At 36.8% G+C, this 16,510-nt stretch overlaps 1 protein-coding gene across 4 annotated transcripts in view; it reads left to right on the plus strand.

Moving 5' to 3' along the window:
* LOC150095607 (WD repeat-containing protein 70) overlaps positions 1–16,510 on the plus strand; it is a 198,270-nt gene that overhangs the window by 99,562 nt on the left and 82,198 nt on the right. For all 4 annotated transcript variants that reach the window (XM_090410794.1, XM_090410793.1, XM_090410796.1 and 1 more), the window contains 2 exons: positions 2,432–2,609; positions 9,920–10,019. In XM_090410794.1, coding sequence (XP_090266920.1) covers positions 2,432–2,609; positions 9,920–10,019 — 278 coding nt within the window. The remainder of the gene's footprint in view (positions 1–2,431; positions 2,610–9,919; positions 10,020–16,510) is intronic.

Here is a 16,510-nt window from a genome sequence, read left to right on the forward strand (position 1 = left end):
CCCCAAAAAAAGAATATGCACAGCAAGTGTGTAATCAAAATCAAGGTCATATTGATTTTTGATTACAAAAATATTATTCAACATAAATGTGCTAGAGTGGGACAAATAGTCAACAAGGAATCACTTAATGGTCCCAATTTGATATGTTTATTTGAAATATCTGACTAAATGGGATATGGAAACTGGACTCTTTCATTATGATAATATGTCTGCTCATATATCTCAGCTTATTGAGAATTTTTTTGGCCACAAATCAATACCACCAATAACATCATCCTCCATATTCATTGGACTTGATTTGCAAAGTTTATTTTTTTCCCATTCTCCTTCTTCACTAACTTACTCCTAGCTTACTCCTTTCCATTCCCCAAGCAGTACTCTTTTAGCATTAATTTTCTGGAAATCAGTCTTTCTTCACCTTTCATTGTTGTCGGGTTTATTTCAATTTATTCCATTAATTTCACAAATACATTAGATAAGCAGTGATAGAAATAAATACTAGCCCATCTTAGGTATTTCTTTGTAAACTTTTGTATGTGTGTGTGTGTGTGTGTGTGTGTGTGTGTTTGTTCTACAATTAATTTTACTGATTTGTGGAATTAAAAAGTAGCAGTTTTGTTCTGAGAGTAAAAATCTCTACTAGCCTGTATCATTGACTTCTCATCTCCCATTAACTCAGATGTGCTGTTGGTTTGCGATCTTTTGTGTATAGATCAGCTAACGCCTTTTATTCCCTAATAGGGAGTAGGTGAGGCCTTTATACCCCTATCTAGCTTTTGGAGACTGAGTGGGCAGTTCAATCTCCATCAGTAGCCAATCAGAGATAGCTGGCCCATGTCTATCACTAATTATCGCAGCCACCAATGAAGAGGCTGGCAAACAAGTGCTGCCATCTCTTGGTACCTAACCCTAACAAGATATGTTACTGTCTGAAATAATGTGGGTACTACGGTCGATTTTCTTCAGTTTTCGGAAGGAAAAACCGCTTCTCAAATATAGGCATTTTCTAAGCCTATCTTTGACTCGGGAACCGGTCGAAGATAGGCTTAGAAAATGTTCTTCCAGTCAGCAACTGGACTAGAACCTAGGTCCAACTTCGTGCAGCCAAGCGCAGAGGATGCAAGCATCACTTCCACTGTGCTACACAGGCCTCTTTGTGTATAGATTGGATATATATATATATTAAAAAAAAAAACGAAACATTTATTGTCAATTTAAGTGTTAAATTTTGAAAGGTCACAGAATGTTTAGTGATTTGAAGGTCATTAAAAAAAAGAATCCACTGGAAGTATATATTTTGTATATATTCAAAACAGATTTTGATAAATGAAAAGCCAAATGGCTATTTTTTCTGGCGAAGTTAATTAAATTAAGGGGATAAAAATCCCTTATTATTTTGCAGCCAGTATGCAAGACTCTAAGATCTAAAACTACGATCGAAGAGTTTCATGCCGAAGAACTATCGGCGAATCCAAGCATAAGTGACCACCTAGTAGTACAACACCAAGGCAACTCGAAACAAACGTGGAGCAAGCTCCCTCACTATCCTTGATATTTTCTCATAATGTAAAAACAAACAGCTCTTAGGAGATGTAATACTGTTTTACATTATGAGGAGAGGTCGCTACCCAGACTGGGTTTCAACCTTTTTTGAGGTCTCATCAGTGAGTAGCTAGACCTGGATGATATCAAAGCTTAAGTGAAAAGAACTTAAAAAAGGTTGAAACCGGTCTGGGTAGTGACCTCTTCTCATAATGTAAAACAGTATTACATCTCCTAGGAGCTGTTTATTTCTACATTATGAGAAAATATCAAGGATAGTGAGGGAGCTTGCTCCACCTTTGCTTCGAGTTGCCTTGGTGTTGTACTACCAGGTGGTCACTTACACTTGGATTCGCCAATAGTTCTTCAGCATGAAACTCTTAGATCGTAGTTTTCGATCTTAGAAGAGTCTCACATACTGGCTGCAAAATAATAAGGGAATTTTATCCCCTTAATTTAGATTTTGATAAATGTTTCTAGCATCAAACGTTGTGTGAAAAGAACATTTACAACTTGGATCAGTCCTTTGTCTCTCCTGATTTTGAAAATTAGGATTCTGATTTCCTGCTGTAATTGGATAATTGAGCAATCCCTCAATTATCCAATTACAGCAGGAAATCAGTTGCTGATTAGGTGAAGGTATAGTTCCATGATGCTTCAGTACAAGAATTCAGTTGATACACCATCTCATTCAAGGATTAGTTAATTGAATGTTTGTTTATTTGAAAGTTGGATAATTGAGAGATCACTGTATTATGCATTATGAAACATAACTGAAATTTAATATTTATATTTATTCCATTAATTTGTACTTGCAAATTCTTATGTATGTTTCTTATTTGTTCATTATAGGAACAAAATAAATCTATATAAAATGTTGTTTTTATAGAACAATAAGGCTTTGGAACTTAGAAGAACCATCGAAACAACAACAGGTTGTAAAGCCTCGCCAACAGGGAGGATTGCGAGCAATTCCCATATCCTGTCGCTATAGTAGAGATGGTAATTTGGTTGCTGGAGCATGCCAAGATGGATCTATTCAGATGTGGGATCGCAGAAAACATTTTGTATGATTTCACAATTAATGTATTTATTTTCTGTCAATGCTTTTTCCTTTTTTGCTTACTGTATTTAATCTTTCTCCTCCAAAAAAAACATAAAGGAAAGAAAATCACAAGAATCACATCGCTCTTCTCTTCCGGCTCCTGCATTGATGACCTGGGCAAAGTTCTCTCCACTCCACTACACAAAGAACAGCTCCCTTCACATCTCCCATAGTCCTCCAACAAAAAAGAAATCCAAAGAATCTTAATAAGCTGAACACAAGGTATCTTGTTCTGATGGTGTCCCACCCATTGTGTTAAAAAAAAATTGTGTCCCAGAACTAACACCATTCTGTTACTTCTGTCCCAGAACTAACACCATGAAAACAGGTCCACATCCAGCCCATCCCAAAGAAAGGTGATAAAAGTCAACCAATGAACTACTGTCTATTTGCTCTCTCTAAAATTATGGAGAAGGTCATCAACAACTATCTCTTGAACCACCTAGAGACATGCCAATGTTAAATTTATGCTAATTATTTATATGTCGGCTGTTGCGCCTTTACAAAGGCACAACAGCCTATCAATTATCTATCTTAACTTTGTCTTGACTTAACTTTACTCTACTTTACTTTGTTCAACTTCTTTAGGTTATGACTATCATCTGCATCCTACCATGACCAATTTCTATCTCCCCTTTGCTATTAAACAAACTGTGTTTTAAGTTTATTTAATGTATTTAGTCCTCTACTTTCATACAAATCAATCAGAAAATTTATTTTATTTTCAACTGCACCATCTGACTGAGTAATTATTGCTTGAAAGTTAGGGTGAGGAAAGACAGGAATTAATCACTAACTATACCCAAATTATCTATTTGCAAGTCGTGACTATTCGTACTTTAATGTGCCTACAAGTTCACATTCTTTTGGAGATAGTGTATTAGCTAAAGAACGGGCTAGGTAGTTACGAAACAAAAACCTTTATTTTAAACCAGACAAGAAGTACAATACACATGAGATATTGTGCAATTATCACACTCAACCATTTTTCAACAGGAGAGTGCAGTTTATATAATAAAGCTCACAATGCATATAATTACTGGGTTAACTCGTTAGACATAAACCATGCACATACTCGCTCACTGCATAAACAAGTTAGCAAAATCCTTCCCTTACAGACTTTGACTTAATAATAGCCTAGATACATACAATTTCTCAATAGCACTGTTCCCTATATTATGACTAAGTACACATTCATTATTAGAATAAACAAGTCAATAAATAATCTTCTCACAAAACCTAGTGACTTAGGCACTGCCTGTTTACAAACAATTTCTTGTAAGCACATTCACAATTCCAAGATACACTTTTTTTAACTATTAAAAACTTTTTTAAAAACTGTGCCTATTTACATTTTACCACGAACAAAGAGTCCAAACAAATTACAGCATAATTCTTCAACATAGTAACGTCTTCTTTCTGGTTAACTCTCTTGCTGCTTGGACATCACAGGCAGTCTCTTGTAGAACTTTCCTCTGTCGGAAATTTCAATATGGAATCCGTTGTAGTTACTGCGAGGCTTGCGCATAACTGCTCTCTATCTGGAGATTAAGACTTGCGAGCCATCGACAAGGAAAACGGCCTGCTGCAATCTGGAGACAGAGATCCAACAGCACTCAAAGTAGAAAACCCGCAATGATGGGAAGGCAGAAGATGCAATGACTGGACGAAAAAGCCTCAACGAAGAGAAGGTAAAAGTCCTCAATGACAGGAACAAACGCCACGATGACAAAAGGTAAAAGGCCTTGAGCCAAGAGTCACGATCTCCTTTTATGCAAAATCTTGGTCTTTGTTCTCTTTTTATGCTGTCTTTTTGGATTAGCCTTTAGCGATGACGTCATTGCTGCCCGTTCGGTCAACACCGGTTGACCTTGCTACCTTTGATTGGTGTTTCATCATCGCTAATCCCTTGACATTTAAAAGGCATTTGATCAGGTTTGGCACAGGGGCCTACTTAACAAACTGCCACCCTATGATCTGTCTTCCTCACTCTGCAATTTTCTCAGTGGTCGTTTGCTGCATGTCATGGTGGATGGTTTACTTTGCTCAGATTTCCCCAGCAATGCAGAAGTACCTTTCTTTCTGTTTTTTCACCCACTCTCTTCCTCCTGTATATAAATTGATCTGCTCTCACAGATTTCCAATCCAATCCATAGCTTTGCTGATGACAGTACACTCAATTCCTCCTTTTCATTGTAAGTAGATCTTATTATCGACAAGCCTTGTTGTGCTCTCAAGCATTAGAATCCTCAAGATCTACCAAGACCAGTGACCTGAACTCAGATCACTTAGCTATATCCCAATGGGACAAGGACAACCTTATAAACTTCAGTGCCACCAAGACTCAGTTCTGTCTGATCTCTGACAAGAAAGATCTTGCATCCCTCCCCCTTACCTTCAGTATCCAAATATGATCAGATTTCTCTTCTTGGACTGACCTACACCTCTGATCTTTCCTGGCACAACCGCATTTCAACTATAGCTTCTGCAGCTATCAAAAAACTTGGTATACTTTTTTCATACAAGCCACTTCATGTTGGTGGTTTAATGGAGTATTAACAGCACTAGAAAAGGATTAAAAACTAATATTAAACCTTCATCATGGTCTTCTCAGCACTTACCACCTTCACAGTGCTAACTCTATACAAAGTCCAAATCTGCTCAGCCATGGAATATTGCTTCCATATTTGGGATGGCGCACCAAAATCCTCTCTAAGATTGCTCAGTTCTATCCAGAAGAGGGCAGTCCTGCTAATTAATGATTCCTCTCTCACAGACGTTTAGTTTCTACCTTGCACCTTTTCTATAGATACTTTCATAGACAGTTCTCTGCTGAATTGGTCACTATTATTCCTTCGCTCTCCTTCAAAATCATTAAAAAAAGAACCACTACTCACCAACACCTTTTTACAGTCTATCTTGAAACTCACCAAACTGACATCACTACCTCCTCTTTCATTCCATTTACTTCTTACCTTTGGAACAGTCTATCCCCATGATGCCTTCCCCAAATATTGCAATCCGCAGCTGTTCAAGCAAAATGTGAGTAGATTCATCCTATCTCCTATTTTTCTTTCTCACACACTGCACTAATGTGCTATAGGTCTTTTGTGGCCTTTCTTGTGTGGATGAGATATTAAAAAAAAAAAAAAAATTCCATGGTCAGTGCTCCAGTGAATCGTCAACCATCATTCCTCCACTTTCTGTTGCACCTGTTCATACAAGAACAGTAGCTACTCAGCATTCCTTTGCTGTGCAACTACAAACACACAAACCTGCTTCCATTATTCCATTCATCTCTGTCCTCTGGAATGGCCTTTCTCATGAAGTATTCCCAAACAACTACAACCTGCAACTCTTCAAAAAAAAAAAAAAAAACATCAATGGACTTCTCTGTCTCAGTCCTTATCTGCAACCTTGCACACAGCACTGATGTGCTTATAGGTCTCTCGCCCTCTAGTGTATGGAATCAATATAAAATATATATATATATAATATATATATTTTCAGAATTCATTTTTACTCGGTTGGAATATTATGAAAAGCCTTTAATGACTAATTCTGAGAGATAAAAAGATTACAAGATATATTTATAAAGATACTACTGGTTTACTAGTTTCGTTAAATAGATCAACATCCTCAGGTATCACAATCAAAGAAATATATAAAAAATTACAGAGACTTAAAATTGTAATAACAAAACAAGTATAAAAAGACAGTAGCGTGTTTGAAAAACAAATGAGAGTATGAGTTCCAAACAAACGTATACTACGTGCTGTTGTGAGTGCGCCAGTATTGAACAGAAGCAACGTGTGCATCAGAGAGATTGTAACTCAGGCTGTTGTTGATATGAGAGGAATCTAGAGAAATTTCCCTGGATTCGACAATCTTTCTTTCGATTGTCATTTGAGTCCAGTTTACAATGTGTTGCGGCCTTCGTCTGAGTTAGCTGAAAAGAGAACGTGGCTAGAGAGCGCTAGCTCTAGTCCTGTTATAGGAGATATCTCTATGGTGTTCATCCAAATGTAGAAGGATGGATTTGGCAGTCTGCCCATAGTATGGCTTTCCACAATCACACAAAATCTTGTACACTCCTGGAAACTGAGTAGGAAGATGTTTTTGTTTATGTTTGCTAAGTAATGAACGAAGTTTTGGAAGCGTAGTGAAGCAAGTTTTGAAGTTAAATTTCTTAAGAATCTTGGCCCAGTTTTGGTGAAAGAGAGCTGATGTAAGGCAAGGAGATGAAGGCTCTTGGGGAAGAGGGATCTTCAGAAGTAGTTGAGTGCCTGGGGAAAAGAAATTTGTCAATTTTATTTGGAGAGAAACCATTGTTGATAAAAGTTTTTTTAAGAAAAAGGAGTTCATTTTCAATTTCTGTTTCTTCTGTAAGTAGTGATTTGGCTCGGTGAGCTAAGGTGGAAATAATACCACATTTTTGTGGCGGATAGTGATGGGAGGAAGCATGAAGGTATCTATCAGTATGAGTAGGCTTTTTAAAAATTGAGATTTTAATGCTCTCAGCACATCTGGTAAGTTTGAGGTCTAAAAAGGGAAGGCAGTCATCTGATTCCAGTTCGAAGGTGAAAGAGATTTTTTCATGGCACTTGTTTAAGTGGTCTAAAAATAAATAGAGGTTATTGACACCGTCTTCCCAGATGAGGAAAATATCATCAATATAGCGGTACCAGACTTTTGGTTTAAAGTGAAAGGAGTTAATGGCTTTTTCTTCAAAATAGTTGAGAAATATATCCGTGAGAATCGGAGAGAGTGGGCTGCCCATAGCAAGACCTGAGTTTTGTAAGTAGATCTTATTATCATATTTGAAGTATCCTGACTTTATGCAATGGGAGAGAAGAGCAAAGAGTCTTTTTGATAATTTGTTCTTGAGAAGATCGAGGACTTCTTGAGCAGGTACATTTGTAAAGAGAGAAACAATATCAAAACTGGCCATTAAATCTGTTTTATTAAGTTTGATGTCCTTGATTTTAGAAACAAAATCTGCAGAGTTTTTAATATGTGAAGAGGAAATTCCAGAGAGATTTCTTAGAAAACTCGCGAGGTATTTGGAGAGATTATAAGTAGGAGAGCATATGCCCTCAACTATAGGTTTGAGTGGGCAGTTAGTTTTATGAATCTTGGGGAGACCATACAGTCGAGGTATTAAGGGATGAAGTGACCTAAGAGAAAGCCGAATGTTTCTTTGTAATTCTAAGGTGGTTTTTAACAAATTATTAGTTCTATTGTGTAGTTCCATCGTAGGGTCACTAGCAATTTCTGAGTAAGCATCACTATTTAAAAGTTCCAAGATTTTATTATGGTAATCAGACTTGTTTAAGATGACTGTTGCATTCCCTTTGTCTGCTGGAAGGATAACTATGTTGCTATTATCTTTCAAGGACTTGATAGCTCTCCTTTCAGAGTAAGAAATGTTGTCAGGTGGAGGTCTAGCTTTATTTATAGAGAAAATTGCTTCCATACAGAGGAGGTTAGCTTCTTTGTTTGGTAATAAAGAAGCTGCCTTTTCTATTTTTGTTAAGAGATGTTCTCTAGGGATGGATGTAGGAGCAGTGACAAAGTTGAGACCTTTAGCAAGTATGCTTTCTTCTGCCAAAGATAATTGATGGGAAGACTTATTGATGACAACTTTTTTTAGATAGGTAGAGTCAAAATGAGAAATTTTGCTATCCTGAAACTAGTAAACTAGTAGTATCTTTATAAATATATCTTGTCATCTTTTTATCTCTTGGTATTAGTCATTAAAGTCATTAAAATATATATATATATATATATATATATATATATATATATATATATATATATATATATATATATATATATATATATATATTGTACACTGTTTGGATAAAGTCAAACCCCATGAACAACGTGCATCGTGCCAAGTAATGAGTCACGTATTTGTATTCAGAATAAATTGGAAGAATATGATGCTCCCAAATCATTGTAACTGTTTCTGGGTGAAATAGTTGCAAGATGGGACTGGCTGAGTTTGAAAGAGGCATTGTAATAGGATGCCATGTTGCAGGCCTATCTTTTCTGCAAATTGTTGACAATTTGGGCCATCTCAGGTCAACAGTCAGTTATACCATACTGAAGTGAAAGTTTACTCCCTAGAAAGGGAGTAAACCGCAAGTGCTACCCACAGTGGGATGACCTATCACACCCACTGAATGTGATCATAGGGTGCTACAAAGGATAATATGTAAAAACTGCCATTTATCGGCCAACATGTTGAATGCAGAGGTCCAGACACCGACTGCAACATGAATCTGCACAGAAACATTCAGAATCAAGGCTCACAACATGTGTTTCCATGGTAGGACTGCAATATGCAAGCCCCACATTACCTGAACCAACATGCAGCATTGTCTTCAGTGGTGCAGAAAAGCATGTACAGTGGATGGGTGTGGGTGTGGCAGATGCCTGGTGAACATCTCTTACCAGAGTGCATAACTCCGACTATGAAATTCAGAAGTAGCAATGTGATGGTGTGGTCCTATTTTTGCCTCAGACTTCTGGTGGCACAAACATTGAACTCCATCTGAACATTCTGGACAATGCAATGCTTCCTAGTCTGTGGTGTTTCTATTGAACTTACCATTGTTTCTTTCAGCAAGACAGTGCACTGTATCATAAGACTGCTACTGTAAATGTGGTTTGTGGATATGAACATCACCACACTTGACTGGCCTACACAGAGCTCTGATCTTAACCATATTGAACATCTGGGAGATTAACTGGAGTGTCAGGTGAGGTTAAGGGACATAGACTCCACAAGCATACAATTAGCGATCAGTGTGAAAATATGCTCCATAGAATTGTTGCAGTCATTGCAGCAAAAAGAAGGTTCTTCATATTATTAAGGTGGGTGCCATGGCTGTTTGTTCCTCACACTATGGTGTCCATTGATTTCTTTCCAAGAAGTGTGTGTTCACTACTTTATTTTAGCTTCCTATTATGTTTCATGACTAATATTACCTTCTTAAAAAGATATCATAATGTAATGAAAATTAGGACTTTTTCAGCTGAAGATATTATCTGGTCTCATATGGTGGTGTCAATGTTCATTTCTCCTGGAACAACATTGATACTTCCATTTCAATTTATCTGTTCAATTTATCCATCCCATTTCAATTTATCCAATATAATAAAGTGAAATGTATTGTATAATTACAGTATATATAAGAAAAATAAATTAAGAGTATAATTTCATCCAGGTTCTTTCACATTCCAAAATAATTAACTTTGTTATAGGTCAATGCTGCGCTTCTAGTTAGAAATGGACATCAGAAAGGAACAGATACCTCATCTATTGCATTTTCATATGACAGACTTTTTGTGGCTACACGAGGAGGTATGTTATGTACGCGTAATTGAAATTCTGTTAGGTGTAATGTTTACTACTACATCTTTTTATAGTGGTAAACATCATTTGAATTTGGACATATTTTAGACACCTTTTGAACTCTTGTTGTTACTCACAGTGTACATTAAATATATAGTAGGCAGCTGTCCTCATGTAGGATTACCAGTGTATTTTTAGATATACCTGTAATAATTATTTTGTGGATTAATAGTGTGAATTTCTGTAGCGAGAGAAATGTTAAATTATGAATGTTTTATTTTGTAATGATATATGGTTTTGTGTAACTCGATGATTATTTAAGTACATGAGCCAATTAATGGCAAAGAAATGTGTAGAAGATTAGCTTGTAGAATATGTAAAATATATAGAAAATTAACTGCAAATTTTATAAATATTCATTTATTAAATTAATTTATTTTCTTTGTCTAAAATTTGTAGAGATACATTTGTAATTTGTACAGGACTAAAACCATGAAAATAGGCAGGTGCATAGAGAACTTCAGTTGCATTCTGAATGGAGATCATATAGAACAAGTAAAATATTTCAGCTATTTAGGCAAAGTTTTTAGTGAAATGCAGGTTAAATATGGAAATAGAAAACATAATAATCAAAGGTGGTATAGTGGATAGCCAGCTGAATAAATTTATATGGAATAAGAGAGAATATAGCCAAAATACCAGACTAGCAGTATACAAGACAGTGTTCAAACCAGTTTTAAGTTATGAATCTGAAAGTTGGGTTAGAAATAAAACACTTAATCAAAGATAACAACCCCTGACTAACTTATGTATCTCAATCATATCCCCTCCCCCCTCCCTCTTCTATTGATGAGTCTTTACAATTTACATTCTTTCAATCTGTCCTCATACTCCACATTCCAAAGACCACTAGACCACCTTTATGAATTGTCTCTGGACCCTTTCTAACATATTCACATCACCATGAAAACCTAGTGACCAATTCTGTGCACAATATTCTGTATGAGGGCTGATCAAGGCCTCATACAATGGCATCATAACCTCTTTGTTTCTGCATGTCAGGATCTTCCGAATTATTGCCATTATCTGATGTGACATCTTCACAACTTGTGCAGTGTAGCCCTTGAATTTCAGATCCCTGTCCTCCACCACTCCCTGATCTCTCATCTCCTCTACCTCATTTAAAGTTTCTCCATCAAGTGCATACTTTGCATCCCATCATTGCTTACCAAATTTCAAACCATTACACTTTGCAACATTGAACTGATAGTTCCACTTACTTGCCATTCATGCAATATATTCAAGTCCTCCTGTAAGGCATAAACATCTATTTGACTCTGCATTGCTTGTCCCAATTTTGTATCATCTGCAAACAACTGCATATCACTAGTTAAATCCACTCCAATATCATTAATATACAAATTGAACAACAATGGTCCCAAAACTGACCCTTGCAGCATGCCACTAGTGACCTTCCTCTTTTGGGATACTGCACTGAGATATACAACTTTTTGATACCTATCTGGCAGTCAGTCACTGATCCAACTTGGAAATCTGTTATCCAAACCCATCTGTTTTGGTTTATTTAAGAGCTTGTTGTGTGGCTGTCTATCAAAAACTTTTGCAAAATCCAAGTACATATGCATCTCTCCTGGCCAAGGTATTTGTCACCTTGTTATAGAACATAAGTATGTTATGTTCTATAACAAGGTATAGAACATAACTTGATGATAACCATAGAGAATACTGCTGTTATCAAACCATTTCTGTATCCTCCTTCTCACTAACCTGAATTGAACAACAATTCAGGTTGGTGAGAAGTAGGATACATATCACATATATACATATGGTGAGAAGTTGATGACATATCACCACAACTCCAGTTATATAGACTTGCCTATAATTTGTAGCCACAGCCTTATCACCACACTTTATATAGTGGAACAATTTTACCTTCTTTCCACTCCTTGAACATTCTGTAAGATGTGTGGTGATATGTCATCAAATCCTGACACCATATTGACATCAAGGTTATTTATTTCCTCAAATAGCTCCTGCTCACTCACAAATAAGCCATCCTCTCCTATGTCCTCTACACTTAAGTTGCTCATGATTCCATGCTGATGAGGATGAAACATCCTTATGAATTGATCACTGAATACTTCATCAATGTCTTCTTCAGCAGTTACAATTTTACCATTTTTATCCGTTAACATCATCTTACCATAATCATTCTTCCTTTTACTTGCAACATATCTAAAAAAAACTCTAGGGTTTTTCCTTTGCCAATTTCTACTCATACTCTACTTTTATTTTCCTCACTAACTGAGTCACTCTCCTTGTCCTTTATACTCTTCATATAACTGATTATTACCATTATTCATCTTGTACTGCCTCCAAAGTATCATCTTCCAGATTTCACACTTACTTTATTCAGCCTTTTGGCCTTCTTAATACATTCACATGTTGATGCTGTTATGTATTTCTTTGACAATTCCCAAGCAGCATCTATTTCCTTACTACTCAACTCCCCATTTCTATAGCTCCAAGCTGTCTCCTAAGTTTGTTATAATCACCAGCCTTGTACTTCCACATATATCCTTTTCTCACAGGAGTCTTAGCCATGACCCAGGTGATCATTTCATGATCACTCTCACCAACTGGAGGAAAGTGCAATCCCCCCCCCCCCACAATTACATCCTGTGATGAAATGATCAGATCTAAAACTCTCGATCCTCGTGTATCCTCCTTCATATGCTGCCCGAGATAGTTATCTCTCAAGAACTGGAGAAATTCATTTCCTTATTCCCAAATGCTCTCTCTTCATTCCAATCTACACCATCATAATTAAAGTCGTCTATAATAATTACCCTCTCTTTGTTCACTAATTCAAGTTGATTATATATTTCTTCATCACCACTCTCCAAATTTCTGGGCCTATAGCAACATCCAGCTAAATATGTCTTCCTGTCAACAACCACCTCACACCACACTGCCTTATAACCATTACCACTATTTCCCTCTTTCATGTGAACCTTATGTAGGCATAATTCTCCTGCTCTCATCAGCAGCATTCCTCCTTCCTTCTTGTCCTTTTTATCTTCATGAAAAGTACTGTGTCCTTCCATTTCTATTCCCATTAGGATATCATCTTCATTCAACCATGTTTCACTTATTCCAACAATTTTAGTGCGAATAAACTCAAACAGTGAAACCATTTCATCTCCCTTATTTCTGATACTTCTGGCATTTGTAAACAAACACAGCAGTTCATTTTTAGGTCTATAGCCAGTCCTATCCAAGCTACTTGTCAGTTGCGATTTTCTCACCACACCTACCCTTGCCCAATCATCTTTATCACTGCTCACCACATATATCTGTTCAGTCTCAACTTCCTCACCCACATTGCATTATGCTCCATACACACATTCACTGCTATTTTCAACATCCACTCTCTCTCTATGCCATGTCTCCCTGTTCACCTGGTCTCTTCCCATTTTCCTGTTCCTCTTGCATTCCCATTCACTCTTCATCTCTCACACTACTACTGTTTCTGCTGCCAAGCACTTCTGCCTCTTCAATACCACTCTCCTGATCTCTCACTTCATCTCTAATCTCTTGCTTGCATCACACACTGCACTTCCATATAGCAACACTTTCTCCAGTGCACTCACCCCAAACCATTCAAATGTACTGTCCGACCACAGATGCCAGATCCCTGGATGGCAGTTTGCCAAGAAGACTCACTTCATGTTGAAGTGGAGAAAGGAATAAAGCTATGTAGGGATTAATATGTAGTCAGTGTAGGATGTAATATTTTCCTACTGTTGTACAAGCAAAATAGTTACCACTTTAAAAACTGGAATTTTCATGAAAGAAAAGCTAATTTTACGACTGATTATAATAAATACTCATCTCTCGAAACGCATTGATTACCCTATTATCGGAATGTATTCGCCTTCTGTCATGTGCAGAAGTGTCGAAGGGTCTCGCATCTGTGGTTGGACAGTAAACCATAACGCCTGTATAATTTCATTTTTCCCTCAAACACAGGATGCCATACATTCACAAACTATACTTTTTTCTCCTCACACAGGTCTGCTAGCATACCATTCATGATTGTGGCTCTCCATCTCAGCTCATCACTATCATACCTCAGCAACACACTGGTAACCTCTCCCACTACACTGTTATCTTTTGCTCTTTTCAACAACCTCCTGATATTCGCCCTCAGATGTTCTTTATGTCCGTTTAGATCATTGTCTCCACAACCACCACTAATTCTCTTGCTCGTTTCTTCCTCATATCTAACGCCTGAATTATCCTTCTCATTCTCATGTATAAACTAGAAAACTAGTTATCTGGTGTTGTTAGGCAGTGTAACACACAAAGAGGAAGATGAGATTTGTAATTTAGGGTATCAGCTACCACTCCTATAGTACATTAGTACCATTAATGGGCTAGGTATTTTTTTTTTTAATTTTATTTCTTTTATTTTTTATTGTTTTCATTCTGTGGCAGCTACAGTTGTGGGATTTATTTAGAAGTATAATATCGTCTGCATAAAGCAAAGAGCTGAAATTACCATCTCCAATTCTGATGTCATGTTTAATACCACTTTCCTTCATAATGTGATTCATATAGATAATGAATAACAGAGGGGATAATGTACATCCTTTTCTCACACCAGATTTAACATTAAACCATCTTCCTGTATTTCCTTCAATTCTGACTGCTGGCTTACAACTCAAATAAAAACTAAGTATTGCTTGATATAATGCCCCATTGACACCATATAACTGTAGCATATTGAATAGCTTCTCTCTTGGCACCTTGTCATATGCCTTTTCCAGATCAACAAAACTTAAATACAGATCTCTGTTATATTCCCATGCTTTCTCAACTATTTGTCGTAAAGTGAAGATCTGATCCTGACAGCCTCTATTTGACCTGAATCCAGCTTGTTCTTCACCAAGCTTTTCTTCCACAATTCTTCTCAACCGTTTCTCATGTATGCTTGCATAGATCTTGCCAGGAACACTCAATAGGGAAATAACTCTGTAATTCTCACATTCAGTTGTATTTCCCTTTTTATATATGGGTACTATTAGAGCTCTACTCCAAGCATCGGGAATTCGTTCCTCTGCCTAGGCTTTCTGAACTATGCAGTGCAGCCACTGTAAGACTCTTATACCACCATACTTCAGCATTTCTGGTCGAATATCATCTACTCCTGCTGTCTTTCCACATTTCAAGCCTTTGATGGCTTTTTTCTACTTCATGTATGGATATGTATTCCTGACTGTATGCATGTTGAGTGTTTTTTACCACTATGCTGTCATCACTGCTTGTTTCATTTAGAAGTTTTTCAAAGTAATTACTCCATACTTCAAGGATATCTTTTTCTCCTGTTTTCATGTAATCTTTATCATCTCTAACTCCTTTTACAGCATTCTTTCCTACATTTTTAAGCTTCTTCAACAACCTCCAGAATATCTTACCACCTTCTTGATATTTATTTTTTATGTTCTTGCTAAAGTCCTCCCATGACTTTTGTTTAGCTAGTTTTACACAGTGTTTAGCTTTCTTACATTTGTCTCTGTATTCTCTAAGAGCACAAGCTGACTTATTTGCCAGGAACTTTTGAAATGCTTTCTTCTTTTCCTTCACTGCCTCTTTAACTTTCTGTGTCCACCTTGGAGTTCTGATTTTTCTATCCTTGCAGACAACCTCACCACATGCCTCTCTGCCTGAATCAATCAGGGTTTTCTTCAAGGCTTGCCACTGAATCTCCAAGCTTTGGTTCCTGTTCTCAAACGCTTACATTTTTTCGTCAATAATCTTTGTGTGTTTTAGTCTACAGTTCACATCTGAGAGCCGCTCGACTTTTATTCACTTTAAAACTTTCTTACATGTTATTCTTTTCAATATGAAATTCCATTTTATCCTGCTCAAGACTAAATAGTGATTGCTTCCAATTTCAAATCTTCTGTACACTCTGGTGTCCTATACCAGGGAGAAAACATCACTATCAACAATAATATAGTCAATGAGACTTTTCTTATTCCTTGCCTCTTCTCTCTATGTGAATTTGTGCACATTTTTATGTTGGAACATGGTGTTAGTAATAACCAGTCCATGTCCTGAGCAGAAATCCAACAGGTATTTGCCATTATTATTGGCTTTGCTCTTTTCTCCAAATTTTCCCAAAATATTTTTGTATGTCTGACAAACATTTCCTACTCTGCTATTTAGATCCCCAACAAGGACCAACTTTTCCTTTTTCATTGTGTCGGTTGCTTTTTCTAAAGCATCAAAAAATACCTCCATTTCTACCTTAGTAGAGCCTTCTGTGGGACTACTGGCACAAATAAGTCTCATTGTCCAGATCCCGATTCTGATATTTGCCCACATCACTCTACTTGAGACTGCTTTCCATTCAAGAAGATTAGCTTCATATTTTGTGTTGAATACTATGGCTACTCCTTCTTTTCCTTGAT

The sequence above is a fragment of the Typopeltis vanoorti genome, chromosome 20, assembly GCF_054136105.1.
Source record: "Typopeltis vanoorti isolate ZY-2024b chromosome 20, IOZ_Tvanoo_1.0, whole genome shotgun sequence".
Classification (NCBI taxonomy): Eukaryota; Metazoa; Arthropoda; class Arachnida; order Uropygi; family Thelyphonidae; genus Typopeltis; species Typopeltis vanoorti.